The 27,038-nt window shown below is 41.2% G+C and overlaps 2 protein-coding genes across 7 annotated transcripts in view; both read left to right on the top strand.

The window, feature by feature from the left end:
- Nucleotides 1–11,189, top strand: part of rab11fip4a (RAB11 family interacting protein 4 (class II) a) — a 28,477-nt gene extending 17,288 nt beyond the window's left edge. For 2 of the 3 annotated variants that reach the window (XM_037088332.1, XM_037088333.1), the window contains 12 exons: nucleotides 359–522; nucleotides 725–886; nucleotides 2,389–2,523; nucleotides 3,106–3,141; nucleotides 3,396–3,504; nucleotides 5,337–5,440; nucleotides 5,827–5,967; nucleotides 6,349–6,430; nucleotides 6,832–6,969; nucleotides 7,048–7,194; nucleotides 7,577–7,720; nucleotides 7,809–11,189. In XM_037088332.1, coding sequence (XP_036944227.1) covers nucleotides 359–522; nucleotides 725–886; nucleotides 2,389–2,523; nucleotides 3,106–3,141; nucleotides 3,396–3,504; nucleotides 5,337–5,440; nucleotides 5,827–5,967; nucleotides 6,349–6,430; nucleotides 6,832–6,969; nucleotides 7,048–7,194; nucleotides 7,577–7,720; nucleotides 7,809–7,925 — 1,479 coding nt within the window. In that variant the 3' untranslated portion in view covers nucleotides 7,926–11,189. The remainder of the gene's footprint in view (nucleotides 1–358; nucleotides 523–724; nucleotides 887–2,388; nucleotides 2,524–3,105; nucleotides 3,142–3,395; nucleotides 3,505–5,336; nucleotides 5,441–5,826; nucleotides 5,968–6,348; nucleotides 6,431–6,831; nucleotides 6,970–7,047; nucleotides 7,195–7,576; nucleotides 7,721–7,808) is intronic. The other variant, XM_037088334.1, reaches the window with a different exon arrangement.
- Nucleotides 11,190–13,232: 2,043 nt separating this feature from the next.
- On the top strand, nucleotides 13,233–24,554 carry LOC119013632 (zinc finger protein 646-like). Of its 4 annotated transcripts, none has more exons than XM_037088338.1 (7): nucleotides 13,233–13,481; nucleotides 15,282–15,541; nucleotides 15,742–15,988; nucleotides 18,635–18,724; nucleotides 20,295–20,495; nucleotides 20,599–20,733; nucleotides 22,642–24,554. In XM_037088338.1, the coding sequence occupies exons 1-7, from the start codon at nucleotides 13,347–13,349 to the stop codon at nucleotides 22,807–22,809; spliced, it is 1,236 nt and encodes a 411-aa protein (XP_036944233.1). In that variant the 5' UTR covers nucleotides 13,233–13,346; the 3' UTR covers nucleotides 22,810–24,554. The 4 variants fall into 4 exon arrangements, with proteins under 4 accessions (XP_036944233.1, XP_036944230.1, XP_036944231.1 ...); XM_037088335.1 differs by having other exon boundaries at nucleotides 13,238–13,481; nucleotides 20,599–20,781; XM_037088336.1 differs by having other exon boundaries at nucleotides 13,243–13,481; nucleotides 20,602–20,781.
- The last annotated feature ends 2,484 nt before the right edge of the window (nucleotides 24,555–27,038 follow it).

Genomic DNA, 27,038 nt, shown 5'->3' with positions numbered 1-27,038 from the left:
CCAGTGTGGAGGATGAGTTTCACAGCCTGCTGAAAAAAACTGCTCTGTCCCGGCTAGTTTCAAGGTAACAATTTGTACCAGTTTACATCCATTTATCACCTTTTATTGGCTGTGTATGAGTGGATTGTAACATGACATGTGAGACCTTCCCTGCCTATGGATGATGTGTGTGATGTGAAGTAGTTTAATGCTGCTGGACTGTGGATTTCTTAGTGAAGGACCCAGGTCAGGTTTCCACAACAGTCCAAAGGATGTGACTTTACACACATTTTCGAGTGGCTCGTCTCAGAGCCTCTCTCCGCTACGTTAGTTTTGAAATTAGGGGTCCAATTAATGTTTCTTTTGTTTATGTTTGTAGAATGGTGAGGCCAAACTGGGCCCTCCCATTATCATGTGTACAAGGTCCTACCCAGAATGCAGTGTGTATGGTGAGGGTTGCGGTGCTGATGGGGAATGTGACATGGACAGCAGCACTGAAAACGGCAACAGCTCCGACTCTTTGGACCCAACACGGCATGATGGGTGAGTCTCAAAGTATTTGAGGATGTCCTTCATTATGTCTCTGTGAGTGTCAGGAGGAGTTATATTTTGTTGGTATTTGTATCACATGTTCCCCAAAAGAGATGAAAAGTAAAGATCCAATTTGAGTAAGGTATTTCATCTGATTATTAAAGAAATCAGGTTTGTTCTTAACCACCCTTCCCTTCCTGCTTTACAACCCTAGTCGCCTAATTGGCTCCGCAGCTGCATCTGTCATCTCTGGTGAAGAGCAGTTTGAGGACTACGGTGAGGGGGAGGATGTTGATTTTACTCCCAGCAGTCCTTGTCCCGAAGAGGACACCAGAACAAATGGCTTCTCGGACTTGGGATCCTCGCTTCCCTCCAGGTTTGTGTTTGAGCTAGAAGCACATGCCCTGAATACAATTTTGGGTGATACTTTGGGTACTTGGTGGAGCTAGCAGAATAAAGAAGTATCATGATAACTGACACACCTGTGACACTTGCAAGGCTTTAGAAGCATTAGCTAAGTGGGCCAAGCAATAACAATTGTGTTACCAGTATTGACTCGATACAGTTGTAAGCCTAGATCTTCATAAATGAATGATACTGTGTCACAATTGCTCTAAGAGGATTATCATCCTGTTTTCATCGAAAATGGCAGTTCAAGTTCAAGTGACAGGGAGAAACATCTTTAATTTGTGCTAGGTATCGTGGGAGATGAGAGTCAGGTGGTTAGGTAGTCCAAAGGTGCAGTACCCAAGGGGATTGGAATCATATCACAAATGCACCTGAAACAGTTAGAACAGAAGAGAAAATGACAACAGACCCATTTTGAAAGAAGCATCTGTAAAATGGTGGATGGATTATTTTGAGCATCACAACTCCCGCTAATGACTTGAGTTTGAGCCATTCAGTCCAATAACATTTGGAAAGTCTAGAAGTGCTGCACAATTGGATTATTTTATCCCCATTCAGGTTAGCTGGATGCTAAATTGGAGGTTAGCCGGCTTGGTCAGTAATCCAGGTATTTTCAAAGCCGAAGTCAAGCTTTTTTTGGCTTCAAAACACCACTGAGCAGCTTTCATAGGAATAAACAGGGCCCCTGCTCCAGCACTGTGTGCAGTAATAAAACATCCTTAAATAGACCACATCCCAAATGCCTCCTTTCTTTACGCTCCACCACCAGATGTTTGTAATGCCTTATCCCTTTGTGCGGAGAAATTTAGCGCATACACCCAGGTCTTACATATAGGTCAAAAGCCGAGCCAAGGTGATAACAACCTGTGTCTACTGCAGAGTCAGTCGACGATACCACATTTACACTTTCCCATTGCACGCGAAATCCTGATCTTAGGGGGTTCAAGTGGGATTTTTGACCAGTGGAAGGGAGGTAGTACTGGTGGAAATAATAATACAATGAATGAATTCATTTATTGGGTCTTGGTTTTATTACTCATGTTGGGTCTACTACGAAGAATCACAGTTGGCTGAAATGAGTCTAGTCTGAGCAGAATGGATCAGTAGAAACAATGACTTTTTAGATTCTTATGGAGACCTCATTAGGTGTGTCTCAATCCACCTGCTTTTATGCCAATTCATAAATGCCGGCTGTGAAAATGGCCAATGGATTCCCCTGTTGAATTGTGTCACAGCCACTAGGATATGTTCAGAGCATGGCTAAATGAACTGCAGTGCAAGTTTTTTGTAGTGTGTTGTCATTAGCTCAAACAATTAGAAAAAAGGAATGAAAAAATTGTCCTGAATCTGCGTAGCACCTGTCCCAAATAAATGTATTTAGTAAATGTATGGTGCTGCCATCTTTTTGATATTTTTAACATGTCTATTTCAGTTGCATACTGTACATTCATTAATGTTTTGTAATTGCAGTGCTGGACAGACTCCTCAGAAGATGCGGCAGCTATATAACAGTGAGCTGCTAGATATCTACTGTTCTCAATGCTGCAAGAAAGTGAATCTTCTCAATGACCTGGAGGCTCGGCTTCGAAACCTTAAAGCCAACAGGTATAACACACACACACACACACACACACAAAGAAAGGCTGAGTTAGAGCAAACATTTTTGGATGTTAGACATACTAGTATAGCATAGAAAAGACAGATTGATTTAAACTGCTGCCTCAGCATCACCCCATATAACAGTCGTCTGATACACACAAGCCTTCTACCCAAATCCCACCCTCTTACTCATTCTTGGCACCAGACGCTGCACCCACATCAAAGGGTGAGCCTGAGCTGTTGCTATAGCAACAGTATCCCAATGTGGTGGGGTGGAGGGTTGCAAGGTTTTTGTGTCTCTGTGTGTGAGATGCAATGTAATACAGCAACAAAGTCAGTGAGTGCTTGTGCCATACATAATGAGATCAGAGCCCAACATAGTTCAACTTTGATTTTATGTTTATTATTATTATTCATTTTTCTCCTGAATCAAACGTTGATACTTAAGTTGTCACCAGATAAAATGTAATAGCAGTGGCAAAAATGGCATAGTTGTTGTGGTAGCACGTATGTGGTAGGAACAGTAGTTGTCTTTTTAAAAACGGAATGAGAAGCTGTGTGTGATTCAGCTTTTCTCTCTCGTTTCAGCCCCAATAGAAAGATTTCCAGCACTGCATTTGGACGGTGAGTGACCTGACCTTACTAATGACCAGTTAAAATGAAAATACTACAGTGAGTGTGTATTTGCATAGAAAGAGAGGAGCCAGATGACAGATCACACTGATGTGTTGAGCATTCAGCAGGGTTATGTATACAGTCTTTCAATGAAAGGGCAGGTTCAAAAGCTGGCTCACTCAATATGAATGTGATCATCATGGTGTAAAATTGGTAATTATGTCCGTGTTTCTGGTTTCTAATCTGTGCTCTTCGCCCTGCAGTCAGCTCTTCCAGGCCAACCACAGTGTGTTTGGCTCCAGTCAGGGCAGCAGCACAGAGGATCTGTTCACAGACAGCATCGACTCCTGCGACCTCGACATCACAGAGAAAGTACAAACATTTTATATTTTAGAGTTAGTTGAAATTATGTTATAATGTTATTATGGTCTGTTGTTTTAAGTCCAACTTTACTGGGTTCACCAAGTAGGTAACAATGGTAGCAGTGGGTAGGATGCCTCTTTGGTTTCCAGTACGGCTTGAGCTCTCTTGATGCATTGACTCAACAGTCCTGCAGGTCAATACTGACTTAATTCCATCACAGGGTTAATATTAAAGATGTTTTAGCTCGAACAAAGTAAAAAAGGCAAACCAAGGCATACCATTGTGGGACTGTGACAATATCTGCCATATCACATGGTTACTGTGCTCGTAAAGCTCATGGATCTATCAAGAGAAATCAGTATGAATGTGTACTACTATTGCATGTCATTGCATTGCTGTTTGAACAGCAGAGGGCACGCTCATACTGCTCAAGAAGACAGACTCATTTGACTTAGCCTGTGATTGGCTGGCTTCATTGTTTTTGCTCTCGATGCTTCACTTAAATTGTTAGCTCACACAGAAGCTCCACTGATGTCTGTTTTCAGATGTGTTTGAGCTGTACTGACACTCCAACCTCTTCATACTGACACGATGACCTCAGCTTTTCTCTGGGCCCTCTGCCACTCCTGTTGGCATCACTCATCCTCATAGGCTCGATAGGTGAAGCAAACAAGCTGGCTGTCTGCAGGGTGGGCTGCTGTCGGGCTGCCCTGCTGTTGCTCCACCACCCGGCTTGTCTTCTTCACCTAACAAACCCAAAGACACTGCAGCTGTGATGGTGGTGTGTTTACTGGCAGGGAAACTACGGCTCACAATCTGCTGCATTAGCTCATCCAGTGGCTTTCTGTTTTTACAATCCAACCATGAGAAAAACACAGCATCAACACATTGACACCCTAAAACCACTGAACATACAGTTTGGAAATGATAATTTGTCGGTAATGCTGATTGGGAGTACTCTTTTCTCGGTTGGTCATGGCTGGCTGCTTTTCATCATCCCATTCATTTTACTGGAAAGCAGAAGTACCTCAAGTAAAAACAAATTGTATACGAGTAATAAATGCTATACATATCACATTTATTAGTAAAGGACATTGTTCAGGTAATCTTTTTCTTTTTTTAAATATTGTGATAAATATCGTATTGCAGACTATTTATGATACCATGAACTGTGAGTTGTTGGTATCCATACATCACTACTTGGTTGTATAAATAAGTTTTTTTTTCTTACTCATTTAGTAAAAAGAATTCAGATTTTGAACCGTCTCAAGTCCCAGTGATAAGAGGAAACATATATCAGTAGGTCGAAGAGACTTTGACACAACACTGGAGCGCAGAGCTGGCCCAAGGCTTTGTGGGGCCCAAAGCAGAAATTTATGCCAAGCACACCACCCACTTCATCACCGCCAGTATTAACGAGATATTGTCTGTGCTCCATCGTTTGCCCATTGTATAGCTTCACACAAGTTTACTATTTTATTATGAAATGTTTCTTACAGATTTTTTTTTTTTTTTTAAATGTACGTAGAACGGCAATGAATTAAATGGAAACTGAAATAATGGACTTGTACAAAAATGGTTAAACCAGTACTTGTCAGTCTGTTAAAATAATAACACACTATGTTGTCTTTCTTTTGTAAGATATCACACGATATTTTTCAGCCTGTAATGCGTGACATTTCTACTATTTCTAGTATTTACTTCATACGTTAAAGCAAAAGAGTTCTCTATTGCCACTTTGAATAAGTAACTTAAAAATCTTAAGGGATTTGTGTTATGTTGCCTGATACAGAGTATACATTTGTGGTAGGATGAGCTAAAAGTCTGGTTGTGTCCCCCAGGTCAGTTACCTGGAGAAGAAGGTGACAGAGTTAGAGAGCGACAGTCTAGCCAACGGTGACCTCAAGTCTAAACTCAAACAGGAGAACACACAACTTGTACACAGGTAGGAAAACACAAATACTAAGTCCTTTATTTATTCATTAATTTGTTTATGTTGACTTGAAATCACTCATATTTAGTCTTCCAAATATAACACTTGGTATGCGTTTTTTTTTTCATGTGAGAAATGCCTGAATAGCACAGTATGCCTGTATTTTAATTTATCTAAAGTAAAAAAAAAATTCACATCAACAAAAAGCATGCATACCTGTTTGTGAGTCAATCATAATACAGTGTCTCATCTGTGATTTCACTGTAAACTTCAAGATAATTTAATCTGCTGTGAAATTGTGCTCCATGTGTGACTGTGGTGATAGTGTTTGTTGCCACTACATGAAATATTTCATGAGTTCAGTGTATGCAATGTTACTTTCTTTGCTTGCATCCCAGGGTGCATGAACTGGAGGAGCAGGTGAAGGATGCAGAAGCGAGGGCAGACCAGAGTCTAGAGGAGGAGACAAAAAGGCACCGAGAGGCTTACAGCAAGATGGAGAGGGAAAGAAACCTCGAGATAGACCTGCTCTGTAACAGGTAATCTCAACAACAAAACTCTATGAAGTGAAACCCTAAAATATTCTGTTGCTGGCTTTGGATCTAGCTCCAGGACTCTGTCCAGACCTGGTTGGACCAGCCATACTGAGTGATCAGATCACAAATACACAGCAGGCGTTAATGGCCCTGAGAGGCATTGAGGACACATTTGAGATCCAATCACTGAGACCACGTTCAGCGTTGGTCTGGGCTGCATACAACTGCATTGTATTAACGCTGTGTACATACATGTGTCCTGGACCACTTACTCAACTGATGTCCTCTGAAGGAGAAGAAGAAGAAGCTGAAGAAACCACAAAAACAGGCAGAATGGATCACACTCTGGTCTCTGTTTTGTTTTGATTTGTGTGTGTTACACAGGGTGCAGCAGCTGGAAGATGAGAATGGAGAGATGAAATTAAATGTGTGCAGACTCAAGTCTCAGACTGAGAAACTGGACCAGGTGAGTTTGATTTACTGAAAGGTTTATTACAGTTTTGGTCTTCTGTTGTTTTGTTCATAATTTGATCATAATTCCTACGAATAATTATAATAGTTTGCTGAGATCTGGCCATGTACCATTGTTGCTACAAAGATGATGGAAAAAAAAACCATGGGGAGTAAACTGGACTGGTTCCAGAGGTTACTCAGAGAAAATGTGAAAGTTTAACTCTAATTGTCCGCTGTGAGCATCCATCATAGCTCACAGACCGACTTGTTCTGGCCATGTTGCTGTGTTCCTGGACCTCCCACAGTGCTATTTTAAGTAATAGAAATGCTGACCCAAGCTACAAAAATCGAACTCATAATAAACTATCATTATTTAACTCTGTGTGATTTGTTGTTTTCCTCTGTCCTCTGCAGGAGAAGCAGAGGATGACAGACAAGCTGGAGGACACTAGTCTAAGGCTGAAAGATGAGATGGACCTGTACAGGAAGATAATGGACAAGCTGTGGCATAACCGCCATGAGTTTCAGAAGGAAAAAGAGGCCATGCAGGAGGTGAGCTACTCCAGATTATAGAGACAATAGGTGGAGAATATTCAAATGTACGATCTGATTTAAGCCTTTTCTCTGCAGCTGATCGATGACCTCCGCCGGGAGCTGGAATATCTGCAGTGCTTTAAGCTGGAGATGGAGCATCCAGGAAAGGGCAAGGGGCTGTCTGAGTACAACGCCAGGACCAGAGAGAGTGAAATGGAACATGAAGTCAAGAGACTGAAACAGGTGCACACTCATCCTTTTTGTTCTATCCTTCAGGCTAGTCATATTGTACTGGGTGCTTCAGTTCACAATCCACACCAAGAATGCACAATAAACATGTAATATTGACACTTGAGATTGAGCCTGTTAGAGTCGTACAATAGATTGGCAATGATCTATGCCAGTATGTGGTAATAAGTACATCAGTATTAGTGCATGTGTCAACCATTGAATGACAAAGAATTGGAGAATAGAAATAAAGATATGTTTGAGGTCACTTAAAACTGGTCAGTTTGTCAGTGATGTAAATGTATTTCTTGTTGCAAAGCCAGTGTGTGTTGGTCCCACTACAACTGTAGAGTTTGAGCCAGACTCTCCTCTGACTATTGTGTTTTTTCTTGCCTAGGAGAACCATAAGCTCCGGGATCAGAACGACGACCTTAATGCTCAGATTCTCAGTCTGAGTTTGTATGAGGCGAAGAACCTGTTTTCCTGTCAAACCAAAGCTCAGTGCCTGGCAGCTGAGATTGACAATGCATCAAGAGATGAGGTAAGTCTGGTGCTGGTGGTGCTGACTGACGTTTTGAAATGGCCACTCATCTGATGCATTTCTCCCTCTCCCTCCCTCCCTCCCTCAGCTGGTCGATGCTTTGAAGGAGCAGGAGGAGATCAACCTGCGTCTGAGGCAGTACATGGACAAAATCATTCTGGCCATTCTTGATCACAACCCCTCCATCTTGGAGATCAAGGGTTAAACTCCATGCACACACACATCTTTGTAACACCGTAGTTGTGGAGATCTTCCAGTTCCTCACTATTAGCTTGTACCTTAAAGTTACAATCCTTAAGATTTCAGTCCTGCTTGACTTGATGACTGTCTTCATTTTGATAAACTAAATTCAAGATGGCCCCCATTTTCTGACATCTTAACAGTGCTGTCTTATTTCAGCTGTGATATGGCATTAGAGTGACAGTAAATGGGCTCAACCAATTAGAATAAATTACAAACTGTAACACTGGGTTACATGCTACATTGTTTCCTGGGTATTCCTCGTTCATGTAAAGGAATTTAAATCTGCCACTTGAATGGCGGACCCTGCCACAAAAAACAAAAACCGCTTTACTGCATAGAGAAATGTCCACTGCTACAGCACCTCTATTCACATTCCTGTTCTACTTCGAGTTTCTGAATACGGACTGTGTGCCTGTCACTGTGGATTTAGAAATCTGATACTTTCACATTATTTATGTAACAACTATAGCTGCTACATAATCAAGAAGACAGAGAAATCTCACTTTCTATAATATGAGATCTTTAATGAGATGTTGCTGAAAAAAGGTCTGGCCGTAAATGGAGTAAAGACTGGCATTGATTCAATGCAAATCTTAAGGATTATAACTTTAAACTTGAGCCTAAATCATGAATGTTGTCACTTATGACTGAAACTGTTGCTCACCAATGTTATTACTCTGAGACACACACACACACACAGACACACACACACACACACCTCAGCAGACGATCTTCATATGCACTACAACCGCACATTTATTAATGATCTGTGAATCGCTGTTGAACACCTGTGCCAAGTTGAATCCGTCCACCAGTGTTTTATAATTGTATACTTGAAACTACTGAAATGCGGAGACTGGCAACGTTGACTTTATGTCTTGCATTGGCAATACCCGTTAAATAGAGCTCTACAGTTATAGATTTTAACTGAGCTGTCAGTCATCGGAGGTTCAGACTAACACAGAGTTGAGATTCAAGGAGTGGGAGTCATGAAACCACCAGTGATCAGTTAAAGGGCCATACCAGTGTTGTGCATGTTTCCAAAGCGGTCCATGATGTGTAGAACTTTGAACATGTGTTAACCATCTTCCAGGCAACTGCTTCCATTTCATGGCAGTAAGAAAATCAATTTGAAGAGCCTTGAAATTGGTTTAAGTTCATTATTTCTGTTATCTACATGTTTGTTGTATTTTTGTCAAAGTTATAATGTTGTGTGCCAAAGATAAGCAGATTTTCCAAACTAATCTGCCATTATATCAATGCAAGTTGATTTTCATACTGTGTGGGAATGAATGGAAACCAGTGGAAGCATTAAAGGCGGAGAAACACTTCAAGGAATAATTCAACATTTGGGTAATTTGTCTTGGTTCAGTCTCATGGCTGTGTGTTAAATACAGATCGGGATTAGCTTGGTTTAGCTAATCTTAGCGTAATGCCTGAGATCAGGAGGGAACACTGCCTGGTTTTAAAGTAATAAAAAAATTTGAAATCTCCCCTAAAGCGCACAAATGAACATATCGTATCTGGTTTGATTAGTCTACTCAAGCAGAAATATTAAAGTATACGTTTACTACAAGTGGTGTGATGAGTCCTGTTTTGGAACCATTTCTTGAGGAATAACAATTTATCCCTCACGCTGTGCTTCTATACAGGAACAGCACAGAAGATTTTGAACCCTTTCTTTAAAGATGCTCAAAAATGGTCAAAAATAAAGTATTCGTGTACAATTAATAAATGACTGCAAAATGTATAAACACTGAAATGGGCCTTTAAGTGACACACAAGTTCTCTGTTTTTAGCTTCTATCTAACTCTTTAATTTGGCTGTGTCAACACAGCTGAATGCCTACATGATTATTATCGGCTGTATGCTACACCAAATCCATTTTTAGTAGTAGTTGAAATGTTAATGTCAGTAAATGTGTCATTGAGGCTTTGCGGGACAGCTGAGTGATGTGTTAAAAGCCTTTAATCAGGATGGTGTCAGGAGCCAATATTATGTGCCAAATCTTTTCAAACAAGAGAAAGGTCGTAGTTGAAGGGCATCAAACTCATCATACAGAGTTGGGTGGCTCAGTTTCCGCAGATCAGTAGTGCTGTGGAGCAATGTCTTGTTTGTACTGCACAGGCACACAAGCATTTGTATCTTTTATTCATTCCATGCTGTTAGATTCACACACTGTTGTGTGCCATCGCATATAATGGACAGAGGCCGCGAGGAAGACAACAAGCTAGCAAACATGGATGTAAATGTTTGCAAATGTTCTATGGGGAAGACAAGGTGCTTGAAGTTTTTTTTTGTTTGTTTTTTTTTAGGTCTGAGAGAGCCAGACATGTTCTCTTGAGTCCCCTCGACAGAACTTTGTTTACACGAAAACTGCACAGGCCATCTTCAGTAGCCTCTTACAAACACAGAAATGTCCGAAATTGGATTTTACTGATCAATGAATTCTGATTATTTTCAAGTGGGTTTTCACAAAGATTACCCATAAGCAACAACTGAGTTACAACGGGGAAACTCTGTTGCTTCCTACGCTGCCTTCAGTGTCTTTTGGAACCACCTTATGTATATCATGTTATTCAGTCTCGCTTCAAATAATTTAACCTAAATATTTGGTCACACTTGAACACACCACGAGGGTATTCCACAGAGGTCTGTCACAGGACAAGAGCAGTATTGAGCTGCTCTAGTGAGCACTATATTAAGTTACAAATTAGTGTTGCTTCATTGCACAAGTTGTTCACATAGTGATTTTTTCATAGTTTGTACTTTGACATGTTTTGTTCATTTGCATACGAGGTATGAAAAATATTGTTTAAGAACTCCAGCTGTGATTTTGTTTTGGTGCCACTAAGTGAGCTTTTTCATTGACATTTTACTTTATGACGGTATTTGTGATTTCATACGCTGTAAATGTTGTACAGAATCTAGTCACTATTCATGTGCAAGTCATTCCACTTATTTAAACAGACTCTCTGAGAGTTTTGACACAAAATTAGAATATGTGTTGTAGAATATATTATAACTCAGTAATATATAGCACACGTAAGTGTTATAGCCAAAGTATTTACCTGGAAAAATAATATTCGACATGAAGACATAATAGTTTGTCACAACTCACATGTTCACTTTGATTTCTTTTACGTGTGATGCACATGGAATTAGGAGTGACCATGTTATACAAACTAGATGTGTAAATAAAATCCATTAGCTTTGGCATGACACAGTTGGCTCTGGTTGTATGTTATCTCTCCAGCAGGACTCAAGACACACCTGACAGTTGGTGCTGGGGACACTGGGGACTTGTCCACACCACTGTCTGTTTTGGAGAAGCAATTCAACCTCAGAAATGTTAGCGTTTAAAATATTAATGAGGTAATTATACAAAAGCAGACATTATATATTCTTTTTCATAAGTGAATAAACAAGCTGTTCTGTTGTTTTTTAAGTGGTGGACCCTGCCACCTTTCTACCTTCAAAGTAAAACAGTTAAACTATGCTTTCCTCTGAGGTCAATTTGCATATTTAATGATCTGAAAAGTAGTTTGCAGGAGGACATTTGGATAAACAAATGAGAACTCTTTGCCCGTTATTAGGCATATAGTGACCATAAATCATAATTTTCCTCACATTTCAAAACTATTATTGGTAGGTAAAACGTTAGATAAAATCAGTTTTAGAATGTAACTCAGTACTATTTATTATATGCTACTTTATACTTCAACTCCACCAGATTTTGGAGGTGAACATTATACTTTTCACTCTTCTAAATTTAGTAAGTTTAGTTACTATTTACTTTTCAGATTATGATGTGTATGATGCGTGTGTAACTATGATGTACTTCCTTTCATATCCAATGTAACAATGTTAATGAGGCCTAAAATGATTTATAGAAACTGTCACTGTGATTTAGCTAATCTTTTTGGAAGTCTACTGGAAAATATACCAAAAAGTGTCCCACCTTACCTCAATTCCCCCTAACATTTAAAAAAGAACAAAGAGAGGTCCAAAACAAGTGCTGGCTGTTTCACCATCAAATGATTTGGTGACCCCCAAAGTGCCAGTGTAATTACCACTGTATTAAATACAAATCCCAGGTGTGTAACAGTTTGTTCAGACATAGTGTGTGTGTGTGTGTGTGTGTGTGTACTGTGTCTAGTGTTTACAAGCTAAAGCTCAAAGATATTGAGTCCACCTTGGTATGAGCCTCCTGTCCTCAGTTGGTATGTAGAGCTGCCAAGTGTTTACTTTCTTCATTCAAGAATGTTGTGTCTTTCTTTTGCTTACCACTAGGGGGCGCTCTTTATCTAAATAAATGACCATATAATGCAAACACACGCTCCAGCCTTTACTCCAGGTACAATTAATCATTATTGTTTAACCTGTCAGCACACTTTTGATAGATATATGGACAAGATTCCTTAAATAATAAAACACAGCAAACTAAGAATAAATGATCAACTGTGACATAGCTTAGGTAAAGTCCAAAACCCACGGAAGCACATCAGAGGTCAGAGATCAGATGGATTTAGGAGGCATCTATTAAAAGTTGAAATGTAACTAATAAGAGAAGTCTTGAAACTTCCAAATCTTTGAAAAAACAAAACAAAACAATAGAACGATTCTATTGTGAGCAACACATAAACACACACAAGTGATTTTATTTCATTTTATCATGATTTTCCATCCATTCCATATCCCCTTTGTCTTTATTCTTCTTTTAAGAATTACTCACAGTACATGAAGACAAAGGTGGCGATATTAATAATAGCATGTTGACCACGGTGCCTTTCCATGTGGAAATGACCTTCCTGTGGAGACACGAAGGGAAAATAAATGTTAGAGAAACAATATGGTAAAGAGAGAGATTAATCATTAATGAACCAAAAGAAATTGAAATAATGTATAAAATGTTGGGACATAAATGGTTAATATTTGAATCTTCAATAGATCTGAGAGCTTAATGATGAGATATGTTCACTGTGTGTAGGTCAGCAGACCGCCTCCCAGTATGTTGTGTGTTACCTACGCCTTGCTTAGATTTGTTTCAAAATGTAATAAAATAAAACCAAACATGAAATGGCTACATACAGCTTGTCCTCTGTGTAAGCTCTGAGATCCAGAATAGTTTTGTTTTTTTAAACACTATGACAAAAAAAAAAAAAAAATGTAGGAAACAAAACAGTTATCAGTATGGTAATCCAAAATCTGTGTTGTCTCACTCCGGTCCAGCAGGCGGCAGTAATGCCTCGTATGCTTCGATATGTCAGCCGCCAAAACGCTCATTTCACAGAAGAAATATTTTTCTTTTCGGAAGAAGATCCCCACAAAGCGGCCCTATTTCTTTTCAACCACATAAAGTCGAAGAATCCGAAAACCCACGATGTACGCCAGGACAAATACCGGCAGCACACATGGAGACTTTCAGGACAGAAATGGAGTGAATTACGTGACATCGACAGAGTCTTTCGGCCACTGCTCGCAATTGTTCTGGAAAAAGGATCCGAACGACTCCGGAGTAAGAAAGCCAGCTGCCACCAGCGTTAGCTAGCGAGCCCAGCCAAGCAATAGCTAAAACAAACAGCAAATGGGGCCACATTTTATGGACTACGGATTTGACAAAGTGTATAGTTTTTACCAGGGTTGTTAGTTGAGTGTGGAGTTGAACGCATTTTAGCAGCACTGTGTGTTCTGAAGCTGCAAGTTATGACACAGAACAGCTTCGTTAGCTTCCTGCTATCGCACCAATCGTCATGCTGAGCGGCTCATGGCCTAGTTTGATTCTTAGCTTCCGAGCTAAATGGCTTGTAATTATTATGTCCTGTCTTTTTGTATATATTTTGCTTCCAAAGAGTTTAAGTGCAATTGAGGGTGCATCCCCAGCATTATGGTAGCGACGTGTTGTCTGGAGACGCTGAGTGGTGAGGAAATTTCATTTAAATCTAGCCAAGCATCACCGAGCTAATGCTAACATCAGACAACACCGAGTGCGGCTGGCTAACAGAGCCCGTGCAAAACAAGGCAGCGCTTTGAAGCAGCGGGTTTGTTTTGAGCGGAGCCGTGTAGAAAACGGCGCTTTGCAAGTTCTCTTCCGTTGGAGTGAGTGATAAGGCAGTAACTGGAGAGGTTATAGCGGCAGTGTGTGCTCATGGCCTGCAATATTGTTAGCGAACAGCGCAAAGTAAACACGACCAGGCTGTCCCACAGGAAACGGGAGCGGAAGACGCCCCGCGGAGGACTTTGAAAGACCTCTTTGTGATGCCAGACTGTACGGTTCATTCATGGTTGCTCTCAGCCGGCAGATTATATGTACAGCCCACACAGACACCCACACATTAATATATATGGTAAAACATGTTTCTACATTAGAAGGTGGGCTTTCGCTGTCATATACTTGCTGTTTCACCATGAGTTGATCATATTGAGTGTGTGGATTTCTTAACGTGGGTTGTTGAATTTCCGAATAATATGATTTGTTTATGTTATTCCCAGTACTGTGTTGTTATTTAGGTGGGTCGGCAGCACTTAACAGGTCTCATTCATCTGATGTGAGCTATGTCGATTCTGCCTCTATCCAAAGTATGTTCAGTTCAGATCGTAGTTGTCAGGGAGGTGTGTTAATTAATTAGGTAATAGTTGGGTAGATAGGTTCACTGAACCTAATTAAGTGGCCAGGGACTGGGCTGTTAAAGTGAATAACATGATCTGTTTTTTTGTGTACTGTTGAATTTTGTTTTCTTTGGTTACGCTCTGCCCAAAGTCTGCATTTTAAAGAAATGTATACACAGAAGGTGTTTTTTTTTTGTTGTTGTATTTTTTAAGTTATGGTAAAATGGTGCCGCCCCCTGAAAAACATTTGTGAGAATATATTTATCTGCAGACTGTTTTTGCACACTGGACTGTAGTGGTGGGGATGTAATTTAGAGTTCTGCTTCTGGACATTTTGGCATGAAAAGTTTAAGGCTTTGGTTGCGGTTGGATGTGTTGTTTCCACCCGACATGTCTTCAAAAGAAAATCCATGTTGGACAGTGCATACTTTAGAACAAGGAGCAACACTGTTCTATGACTTGCCAATGCAAAACCATATCTTAAGTTTTAGGTAAAATCTTATCAGGGCTATATAATATAATTTGTCCTTATCATTTATGGAACCTATCTGAACACATGCCACATAGTTTATGTATGCACTTATCTGCAAAGATGTCATTGCCACCCAGTGTGTCTACGTTAACTGGGAAACAATGAAATTGTTTGTAATGAAACATTATATGCGTGTTGTAATATACTGCTTTAATGTATTCCTCTCCTCTGTGACAGCCAAGTTCGACCATCAGCTGGTGTGACCAGCTCCCTTCGTCCTCAGCAGCACTCTCCAGTTCCAGTCTCTCTTCAGCATCACTCTCCAGCTCCAGTCTCTCCTTGGAGTCCCGAGCGCCGGCACCAGTACCGGCAACGACGGCATCCGACGACATGGAGTCAGACGAGAGGCCGTACGTCTGCGACATGTGCAGCTGTGCCTACAAGCACGCCAGCTCTCTGCTCAACCACAAGCTCACCCATAAGACTGGAGACTTCAGGTGCACACTCAAGATTCTTTTTCCATCATTTATTAAAACTAATGAACCATTTTTGAATTTATGCCAGTGAAGATGCCAGAATATTGTAAAATAAGACACAGCGCTTGTACTAACAGACTCTTTCTTCATTGGAATCAGGTGAAGGTCACTTATCCCCGTTCACCTCTAACTTCCACTCTAATTCTGTCTCCAAATCTCAGGTGTGACTTTTGTAGCAAGCCCTACACCAACTACATGTCCCTGCGTAACCATATGCGAATCCACGGTCAGAAGCGCTACATGTGTGACCTTTGCGGGAAGGCCTTCCGTTTAGCCCGGTACCTCCGCAACCACCAGAGGATCCACGATGACGGGCCCAACCGCTTCGACTGTCCCTCCTGCTGTAAGAGCTACAGGACCATGCTGGAGCTGGCACAGCACCGCTGCACCGCAGCTACAACCAACCAGGTGGGTCAGAGGGAGGTGGCACTGGGAGTAGAGCTGATGGTGGGTGTTGGGCAGCATTAATATTTGCAGCAAAATGTATGTAATGACTGCTTAATGACAATAGAAATCTTTGAAAACAGGTTATAAATACATAGTTAGTTTCCAAAAAAAGCTGGTCAATGAGGTTTTATCAAATTAAGTTTTAAAAGGGGTGGAACGACATTTTTATGGACTGTTTTCAGCTGCACATTAAGACACACAGAAGAACGTCACCAGACGTGAGTAAATGTAATGCAGGTTTAAAACAATTCGAAGACTTTGAAATTACTCACAGTTACATTGATTGTTATGATAGTAGCTGTAAAACTCCCCTGACAAACTTCCGAGCATTGACATAGTTTGCTCGCAAGGTGTTTGCTACTTTAAAACCTAACTGTTGTTTAAATGTGTCAGACATGAAACACAGCTGTTGAAGGGCTGCAACAACAGTTGTTTTCAGATATAACTCATCTGTCCATTTCTGTCTCAACTACTTGATTTGTTAAGTTTATCAATTGTCAGAAATTGGTCAAAAATGTGGCTCAGGTTTTCCTAAAGCTTAAGTTGATGTCTTCAAATGTCTTGTTTTGTGCACCACCAAAGACATTCAGTTACCTGTCACAGAGGAGGAAAGAAACCTAGGGCCCTATAAAATCTGTTTCGTTTTTTCCCAAATTACGTTTTTTCCATTTTTAATTTTTGGAAATCCCATTTTTTAAAAAACTTTTTTACTACCAAAAACCATGTATTTTAGATGTAAATGACTTAAATGTACACCAATTAGATAGAAATTATTGATCATTATTGATAAAAGAAGAAAAAAACATAGCTTACACATGCAGTTTTAAACGGCTCTTTCATTTATTGATGTAAATAATAATAGTAATGAGTAACAGTTATTATTTGTGTGGCTGTACTGACATGTTTTGATTTGATTATAGATTTGAAAGTAATCCTTTTTCGTCTTATCGAATGTGCTTGTCAGCCAGATTCCCCTGTGGGATCAGTTGTTTTCTGACTGATGCATCAGCTATTAATCATTATTTATTTTTAATGAACTATATTCAGTTATTCTATTACATTGTAATACACGTAGCAATGAAAGGTGAATATTATATGTTATCGATGACTGAACAATCTCTTGCACCAGTTCTCTTTCCTTGTTTCTCACATGGCTTTTGGACAATATGTGGTCATTGCATGTATTTTTACGCTTCCAGTCAACTTAGTGTTGACAGAATTTGCAAAACAACAGTTCACCTGACACATACAAGCCATTCGGGAACTGCTTGACTCTGCACTCAGGGGTCAATGTCAAATTTCGCAGTTTTTTCGCATACGAAGACGGATGCTGTGGGCAGCCGCTTCGCCATGCTTAAATTGTTTTGAAGGGGGAGGGGCTCGGTCTGTGGAGGGGGCTTGTTGTGCCACCCAGATTTGCTTCCCTCTGTGCAGTTTGACATACATTCCTCTTCCACATGAAAACAGCATTTCAGTGAAATTATGTCAAATTCTGTGATATTTCGCATAAAAAAGTAGATTCTGTTTTAATCGGCCAATTCCATGATCATGGAAATCACAGGGCCCCAGAAACCAGCAAAATATTCATATTTAAGAGGCTGGAATCAAATGATTGACATTTTTTTTTTATTTAAACAATCACTGAGAGCCATTATGACAATTATTAGAGTAATTGCTAAATAATTTAATTGTTTTTTAATACCTGCCACATTTGCCTACCAGTTCGCCTCCAACACCCGAGAAGGGGGACCCTTATTAGGAAGGATCTTGGGATTTGAAATTCAGTGCTATTGTAAGTGTGAACCCCCAGTAAAAGTTGTGGTTCCACTCAACCCTCATGATGAAATGAATGTGATGTGGTTATTTAGTGCTACACAACAGCACTGTCCCCCTCCTGCACCTGCTATAGGGCTTTGCTTTCTCACTGTGTAGCACACTGTGTCTGACACGTTGTTTTAAATGAGGAGGTGGGGGGTGGTGTGTTATACCCTGCAGGAGGCAGAGCACTTGTGCAGTGACCTCTTGAGTGGCAGTAAAGAAGGATGCAGCAGCACATTTTAAACTTTAATGTTCAGGTTAATATTAGACTGCTCTCCTGGTCTGTTCCATCAGTCATGCTCTGTGCTGTCCTTTAACGTTAGACACTGTGTGGAGTTTGACTGATCATAGAAGGAATTGGAAGACACAGAAATTCATGGAAAAAGACTTCTGTCTGACCAAGTTCAAGCACAAATTTATCAGCATGTTTGTTAAAATATCTGCGGAGGATGAGTTTCAATGTGTGTGTGTGTGTGTGTGTGTGTGTGTGTGTGTGTGGGGCAAGGCATATTTTGCATTATTTGTTTGAAGTGTGTGCATGTAACATTAAAGCACATTTTTCTTGACCCTGTGTCTTCTCTGTTTGCCAGCCCTCCTGCAGAGAGAGCATGCTAAGCAGTCAGGGTTAGACCAGGGTTAGGCTAAGTTTAGGGAAAGATTCAGGGCTTCGATGTCAGGGAATTAATACAATTCAGTGAATTTCCCTCGCAAGTATAGTAATCCAAATTATGTATGTGTGTGTGTCTGTGTGTGTGTGCGTGTGTGTGTGTGTGGGGGTTGGTTCATAAGAACCGGTTCAACTGCCCGTCCTGCTTTAAGAGCTACCGAACCATGCTGGACCTGGCCCAGCACCGCTGCAGCGCCGCGGCCAAAAACCAGGTTGGTGTGAGCGTGAGTGAGCATGTGTGTGTATGTGGTGTGTATGTTGTTTGTGCGCAGCAGTGTTAGCATATTGAACTGTAGCTGTTAGGAAGGGCCAACTTGTACAGGAGTTTTAGATGTGATGGCCAAGAACAAACTGGTGTCATGTGGCTGTGGCAGTAATGAGTGTTGTCCCTTGGCGCCGCCCTCTGTCTCAGTGTTACTGCACTGGTGGCAGTGTTTCCTGGACTTTAACATAAAAGCAAGGGTGAGCTGTTGATGGCCGTCACAGCAGGTGTCTGACCATTACATTTGAAACTCGTGCACAACAAAAACAACTTCTTTAATGACTTTAAGCCCATCAGAGTGAGGAAAATTCTATTTTCTTGCAACTTCTGACTTACTTTTTATATTTCTGACTTCCTGTTTTAAGGCTGGTGCACCAACTGTGGTAAACGGGCAACAAGACCAAAGACACCCCCAACAATTGCATATGTAATATTGAGGCCCTATCTTGATCAGGGGCCCTGAGTTAAAGTGTTGGGTGGTGAATCATTTAAGCATATTGGCTTTAATTGGTGCAAGCTCACAAAAACTAACTACTAACAAACCGTAACTGTTTCTGCTGTGAACAAATTCCCTCCATCCACAATTCCAGCGTGAGTGATGAGGGACGAAATCCAGTGTGTAAATATTTTGAATAGCTGAGCTGAAGCAAAAATGATGCTCTAGCAGTTTGACAAATGAAATGTTAGTTAACAGTGTCTTTTCAGTTTTTGTATTACATCAGTTTACCAGTTCAATAGAGCTTGTAAACTGGATTTTTATTTCTTATTTTTTCAAACCTGAAAATAAACCTGTATTTTATATATCACATTGCCTTGGCAGGGAATCTGACATCATTTTACTGTAATGCAGCTTTTCAAGCCAGGAAAAATATCACTATACAACAATGTCCAAAAGACAACATGTAGTCTCACATCAGGTTAACTATATAATATTTATATACTGCCAAGCCGTAGTAAAATATAAACATATATTTAGATATGAATGGTCGTCAGAACTATGACGGTAAGACCAGGGGTGTGAAAGAAAAAGCAGATTTGGAGGAAGAATGAAGCTAAATTAGATTCATATAACATGTATATCAGCAAAATCACCGAGTTCTCTTGGTTAGAGTATGAGTTGATAAGGCGAGTCTCTTCTATAGGTGTATAGATGTAGAATTATGTGGATGATTGGTAGAATTATTGTGTGCGTGCGTGCGTGTGTGTGTAAGTGTGTACAAGTTGACCACTCCATCTCCTCACATGAATAGGTGTAAACAGGGATAGGGTAGTGAAGGATATTTAGTCTGTCAGACACAGTTGATTTCGCCTGAGTGGATTAAAGATTTGATTGACAGTTCATCACATTCATCCGTCACCTCTCTTCCACCGTATCTTCTCCCAGTCTGCTCACACCTGTGTGCAGTACTGGCATGCATGTTACACCAACAATATGCATGAAGACAAATATGATTTACAAAATCCCTCTTCCTCCTGTATTTCTCTGTCCACCTCCTCCTCTCTTCCCTCCTCCCATCCAGTCTGGCGGACGTCGTAATTTCTCCAATAACGCTCGTCGTCAGCAGCAGCAACAGCAGCAGCAGCAACAGCAGAACAGTGCTAACTCAATGATGCAGCAGCATGGAGGACACGGCCAGCAGGATTCCCTGCCCTCCCACTGCGTCTCCCCCATGTCCCAGGGTGCTGGTGTGAGCAGCCAGTCTGTGCCTGACCCCCACCAGGTAAGCAGCAGGACAAACGCTGGAGAATCAGTAGCACTGTTGGAGCTATGTGTGTGTGTGTGTGTGTGTGTGCGTGTGTATTTTGAGCTACTGTCTTTCCCAGCAGGGCCGTCCCAGCTCGGTGTCCTCCCAGAGCAGCCAGCAGAGCATGAGGAGCTCGTCCTCCAACAAACACGTGTCCTCCTCCAGCGCCACCCCGTCCTCCTCCTACTCCCTGCTCCAGCCCCTGGTGCCTGAGGTAAAGGAGATGAGCTCGGGATACACTAGGCTGAGCGCCAACCCCATGGTAGGAGAGAGAACCTCCACTCATTCGCCGTCTGCTGGCTAGCTGCCTAGCTGCCTTCTCCCTGTCTGGCTACTAACATCAGGAGAGAGGGACTCGTATTTAAAGGCTTTCCGTGTCCACCGGGAGCCTCTGCTCACAGCTCGTGTCTGTCCTCTGTATGCAGAGATGCCCGGTGGACACAGTCGTAGCTCTCTTGTCAAATCTTTTGGGTTTTAGTCTGCTGTTTTCATTGAAATTGTTCTCGGGCCCAGAGTGTAAAGGCTTTCTACACCATCACAGATGTAGATTAGATCAGTGCCCTGATACATAAACAGCCATCTCATGTGGCAGCTAGACAAGCAATACAGACACATACTGTCTGATAACTAGTACTGGTTTTAAAGACCACTTTGGTGTTGCAGGTAAAGTAGAATACTGAATGAATATTTGTCATTGGCATAGTTAAAACAGCGGGGTGTGCTTTCCTTTGTGTGTGCCATTTGACCCCCAGTCTCAGTCTAACTCTGGGCACATCATCAGCCTGATGGTAGCCCAATAGATTCAATTGGAAAGTGAAGTAGCTTTTAGTGCAGTTTGAGGTTGATGCCTTGGCTGAACAATGCTCCCAGTGCCCAGCAAACTCAAACCAGCTGACTAAAACCTTTTCTTTAACTTTCCTCTGAACTGTGGATCCTCTCTGGCGGTCGAACACTACTAACTTGGGGCTGTGCTGCTAACTTACTCCTGTCTTTCACACTTTGACACTAATCATTCACTCTTCTTTGTGTTGCACATGATGTTGTTGTTGTTTGGTTGTGCTGTACATTTATCATACACTGCTGAAACTGATATTCATAACGCCCTCACTGGTTAAACAGAAAACATGCATCATATTTAATTTATTAGGCTGGAGATATACTTGCTTTTTCATCCTGTGTACACAGTCACAGTGTTCACATACTTGCCTGTATACTGGAGGATTCCACTAGAGACACAACTTAGCTCGTCACCCCTGCTGCTGCTGACATACTTACTGAGTCCTGACCAGATCCCCATACCTGCCCTTAACTGGCCCCATCATTAGTGTGTGTGCTGCATCTTACAGGCACATAGTATTCATTTCTGATGTGTCGTTACAAGCAAGTATATCTTTGGCTTGAGTTGAATTCTTTAAATCTCCATGTTGGCACCTGCAGGTCCAAAAAGTGCTTGAATCAAAGTCTGATGTTCTATTCAGTTAGTCTGTTTCATATTCCAAGTGTGTGAAATTCCACTACACAAGTTCATGCTACAAATTTAATTTAACAATAAAATAGGTTTGTCTGAAAGAAAGCTTTTCTTTTTTTTCAGGGCAAGAAAAATGAAAGTAAAACAGTATATATCATAATGTGTAACTGGTTCTCTTGCAGAGGTTAGAAGAAAGACATCATTATTACATAGCATAGTAATTAAAATTCATGAACTGCAGCCACTATTTGCATACTTAGAACTTAAGATACTGCACACACACACACACACACACACACACACACAGATTTTAAAGCAGAATTAAAAGCGGTGTTGCTCAGATGTGTGCAGCCGTTCTCTTCATCTTCTCCAAGTTCCTGTCTGGTTCTCACTCTAAACTACACCTTCATTGTTGCTTTCTGCATTGTTGCTCTTGGTTTTGTTTTATATTTTCCCAACTCCTCCTTTCACTCACACATTGAACTTCACCAGTGCATCAATCTGAGAAGTCACCATGCCGACACTGATTCTTGTCCTTTTCTTTTTCTTCCCCTTTCTCTCCCTTCCCAATCTTGGTCTTCTTTTTCTTCTCTCCGCCTGTTTTTCACATCGGCTCTCTCTTTCTCTCTGGCTCCCCCTCTTCGCCTCTTACAGCCGAAGCACCAGGACACTTTCTCTCTGGCCTCCCAGCGGCCCCTCACCACCATCAACCCCATCGGCCACTCCCTCCATCCGAACGGAGCTCCCACGCTCAAGCCTTCCCCTGTGCCACGCACCATCCAGGCCATGCCCTGGGAGCAGCGCTCTCTCTACAATCAATGAGACCCCCCTGGAACCAGCCGCCCCCCCCCCTTTTCATCGCGTCCACCACCACCACCACCCCCTCACACCCACCTCTTCCTGCTCCTCTCTCCACCTCTTTCGGACCCAGCATCTAGGAGGGAGGAGTTGGGACGACCCTCCGCCGCCTCACCCCTCCTTTGAAACTTTGTGTTTGGGAGCGGGGACAGGCACATTGAGAACTAGTTGAGATTGATTACTGAGTAGTTAGGTTTAAAAAATGTGTTGCCTTGACCCTCATGTATGATCTATGCCATGTACTGGATATAAGTTAAATTGTCTGTCCTCTCACTAAGAATTTATCTTCCCATCCTCCTCTCCTGCTCTAGTTATGAAAATATCTATCCTTCCCATTATGAATAGTGTCTCTCCCCACCCTTCCCCTCTTTTCCATATGTTAAATGAAACGAAAGGCTAATTTTATCAAGCGTGTGTTCCAAACCCTGACAGATGAGGGATTCCAGGACGCTGAGTTGTCCAAGTAAATGTGACAAAATTTTCCCTTCCGTCTGATATGTTTTTCAACATAAACCCCAACTTCTTTTGTGAAATGAGGCTTCTGGAAAGGAGAAGTGGAAACATGACTTACTTTTTTTCTTTCGTACCCCTTCAGCGTGCTCCAGAATGAAGGTTGTGTATATTGTGCGTTAGGATGTGTCATGACTATTTCAAAAAGCTGTTTTTGTTCTCTCTGACGTTACAGCACCCACACCTCTCATCTCTGAGCATTAACAGCAAGGACCACGACAGAAACAACTTATTGTTCTGCCAACCATTTTTACATGTACGTGCCAGTTTGGCCTCTGTGTTTTGAAGACTGAAGCCCTGCTGTTGAGAAGGACCTCAGTGTTCCCCAGCCACAACTACCAACATGGACAGTTTGGTGCGGTTATCTTCTTTTAACACACAACTGAAAACTCACTTTTTTCTAAACTTGCATCTGACTGGTGGCTTGTTGTTATTGTAGTTTTAATAATCTGTTGGCTGGGAATCAAATCTAGAAGAGAACAGTCCAAGTCTCCATCCCCTTTTTCTCAGAACTGACTGTTAACATGTTTGTTCCTTTCACTTTGAAGCACTTTAAGACAAGTGCTGTATAATTATTACTGTCTGTCCCACCCACTCTCGAGAGCTGTGTCGGCTGGAAAGATGTAACATTGCCTTACATCAACCTCTCATCACGACTCAATCACATGATCACCAGTGACTTAGCAGCAGTACTGGGCCGGTTCAAGCCCATAACACGGCTGTGTCTGGAAGTTAAAGTGGCCAAAATACAGTGTGTGTGTGCAGCTCTGGATCCCCCAGCCCCACCTCGGCTCAAACACACCCTCCAGTGTTGCTTTTCCTGTAGAACACATCATGCCTACGTCTCACTGCTCCCAGGATGGATTTAGATAACACCTACCTGCAGGGTGTTTCAATAAGCAGCCAGCCACAGTTGGCCGGGTAACTCCAAATAAACAAATAAAAGATGAAGTGAATTTTGTAATTTTGACGAATAACAGTTTAACCATGGATCCAGTTTGTAGTTCTGTTACGTTATCTCGCTAACATGGTGTTCATTGAAATACCCACGATTCTACTGACATTGTATTATCTCTTTTTAAAGTTGTTTCTATTTTTATTCATGACATGTTTTCATCGTTGCTTTCTCTCTCCTTGTAAAGTGTCTTTGAGTATTTAGAAAAGTGCTATACAAATAAAATGTTTTATTATTATCACCATCAGTGCTGCTCTTCATATGTATAAGACGAGATGATTGCTGTTACCTGCCTTTATTCTTTAGTACCTCCACCAGAGAAGCTGTTTTCCAAACTACTGAACACACTGCCAGAGAGTGATGTAATTTTTTTTTTTTGATATTTTGGTAAATTTCTCATTGAATAATGCATGGATCTTAATGAAAAAAAATTGGCATTTTAAGATGGCTGGTATCCACAGATTCCTATGGTTAAGCCATTATGGGTGGTTAAAAAATGGGTTTAATATTGGATTAGTTTTGATTGAATTAAAAGTGGACTGCTGTTGTAGTCTTTAGATATTTTTTTAGAACTGAAATGACGCATGTTGAGATTTTGCATCAAGTAGACTTTCTTTGACGGACAAGAATGAACCATGAGGCTCAGGTATAAAGCCAGTCTGAAGTCCTGGAAGTACTCAAAATAGGCTAATTTAAAGCGTACATGCCTAAAGTTATGAGCGAATTTCCTCTGCCGATAAAGACTGTGATCAAGATAAAACCATCTGATCAAACAAGGAGGTCTAACCACAAATGTAGTATGACTTTATTTTACCAGTGATGAAGGTTTTGAGCAAAAAAAAAGCCACCAGAGGGCGCCATGTCCATTTGTTTAATTTGGAACAGCCTGAATAGACACTGAGGCAGTAAAGAGAGATGATGATAATAAAAAAAAGTCATTTAGACTTTACACCACTGGTAAACGTGTACAGACACATAGTCAAGAACTTGTGCTGTTAATACAAACTGAGTATATCAACCTTTCTTGACCTGATCTTTTGAAGCCCAGGCATTCACCAGGAGACAAATCCATCCATTCTTTCAGGTGTGGGGTAAGTTTGTGCACACATACACACACTCAGAGCCATGAGGCTCCTGATTATTGTTTTATTAACATATCAATTAAAATGAGTGTTGTCACCCCATCCAAGTATTTAGTAGCTGTGCATTTAGCAGCAGTTTATATCATTCTTTCCAAATGTGTTGAGGTTTCTTCAGGTCGCACGAGTGAACAGCCACAACCTCCAAATAAAGAGTCAGGCCTCAGTGTTCAAGCAAGATTCACTCACGATGAATGACCGATTTGTGCCTTGCCTGGAGGACTCACTCTGTGTTTCCTGCAGTCTCCTTAACTGACTGAGATCTGTAAGGTGACAAATGATTAAACTCTTTAGATCACAGTCAGTGTTTGGATGATGACGTGCCAACTCTGAGAGACACATTTAAACTTTTCTCCTTGTGCTTCATCCAAGGTGTTAACACCCAGTTGTGTATCTATTTGAGTTTGCTGGTTGGCAAAAACCCACTGTGTGTTTGAATCTCATCTTCATTGGTCAGTAATATCCTCATGTGTGGGACTCAATTGTCCTTAGAGGAAAAAACAGTATTATGGACTGACTACTGCAATTGTTGACCACAACCCACATCTGGTTATTAACAATGATTGTTTTTACACCTACAGGTGTACTGACCCTTTATGGACAAAAATTAAGATAAAAAAAAAATAAAAAAACTTTTGATGTTATTTTATTTAATTATCTTAAAAAGTTAAATAATAATAATTAAAAAGTTTACTCGGATTACAGATGTGACTGGTTCTAATCGAAGTATTTGACGCAATTGATTAGTATCATAGGCTAATTGCTGTTGAGCTCATTCCAGCTGATTATGAACTGAAGTTATTAATATGGAATGACGTGTTGTTGTTTTCATGTGTCAGCCTACAGTCATCGTGTGTGTCGTCCAGTTAGTCCTTCACTGTCCATGTATTCCATCGGAGTGCGCTCGTGCGTCGGGAACGCGCATTATAATTCAGCCCTTAAAGAGATGAATGAGCCGACACGCGCGCCTTTATCAGGCCGATTACAGGCTTTGAAGTTTTCCGCCGCGCGGGCCGCAGGTGCGGATCGCGGTGAATTAATATCCACGTGTCAGTGGGCGGAACGTTGGTTCATGATCGATGCCGGTTATTGATGAGAAATCGTTCACCTTTTCGATTGCCAGGCTCGGGTTCGGCCTCCGAGGGCCTCTACGGATCCAGCCCCGGTGGTTGACGGCCGGCAGCGGTGTTGCGGACTCGAGCCGGCCGGCCTGCTGTCTCTGACCTCTGACGTTTACAATCTGCATAATAAATGCGCCGCATTATAGCAGCTGTGTGATTGGTGGGAGTCAAGCCGGAAACGGTGTTTTCTTTTAACGAAAGGCTTTGTTTCCCGATAGACCAGAATAGGCCTGTTAAATCCACACATTCCTGTATACATCAATTATAAAATGATATTGATGATATATTGATATTAAAAACAAATTGTACAGAGGAACGAGGAGGGACGCGACAGCTGAGGAGGGTCGCTTCAAAGTTAAGCACAGTCATACGAAGATTTAATTAATTGATAGATTTATTTATTTTCAATCATGATATTTTTCTCAAACTAAAAGTCATTATTATATTACTAATAGTTGGATTATTGTC

Source organism: Acanthopagrus latus, chromosome 23 (genome assembly GCF_904848185.1).
Source record: "Acanthopagrus latus isolate v.2019 chromosome 23, fAcaLat1.1, whole genome shotgun sequence".
In the NCBI taxonomy this organism is placed as follows: domain Eukaryota; kingdom Metazoa; phylum Chordata; class Actinopteri; order Spariformes; family Sparidae; genus Acanthopagrus; species Acanthopagrus latus.
Note: the sequence above shows the minus strand (reverse complement) of the source record. Positions and strands in the feature narration are given on the sequence as shown.

Bases quoted from the DNA above. Each gene is read 5' to 3' on its own strand.
- LOC119013632 (XM_037088335.1), top strand. From the start codon at position 13,347: ATGTACGCCAGGACAAATACCGGCAGCACACATGGAGACTTTCAGGAC. The intron at 20,496-20,598 runs GTAAGCAGCAGG...TGTCTTTCCCAG, and splicing joins CTGTGCCTGACCCCCACCAG to CAGGGCCGTCCCAGCTCGGT. The intron at 20,782-22,641 runs GTAGGAGAGAGA...CGCCTCTTACAG, and splicing joins GGCTGAGCGCCAACCCCATG to CCGAAGCACCAGGACACTTT.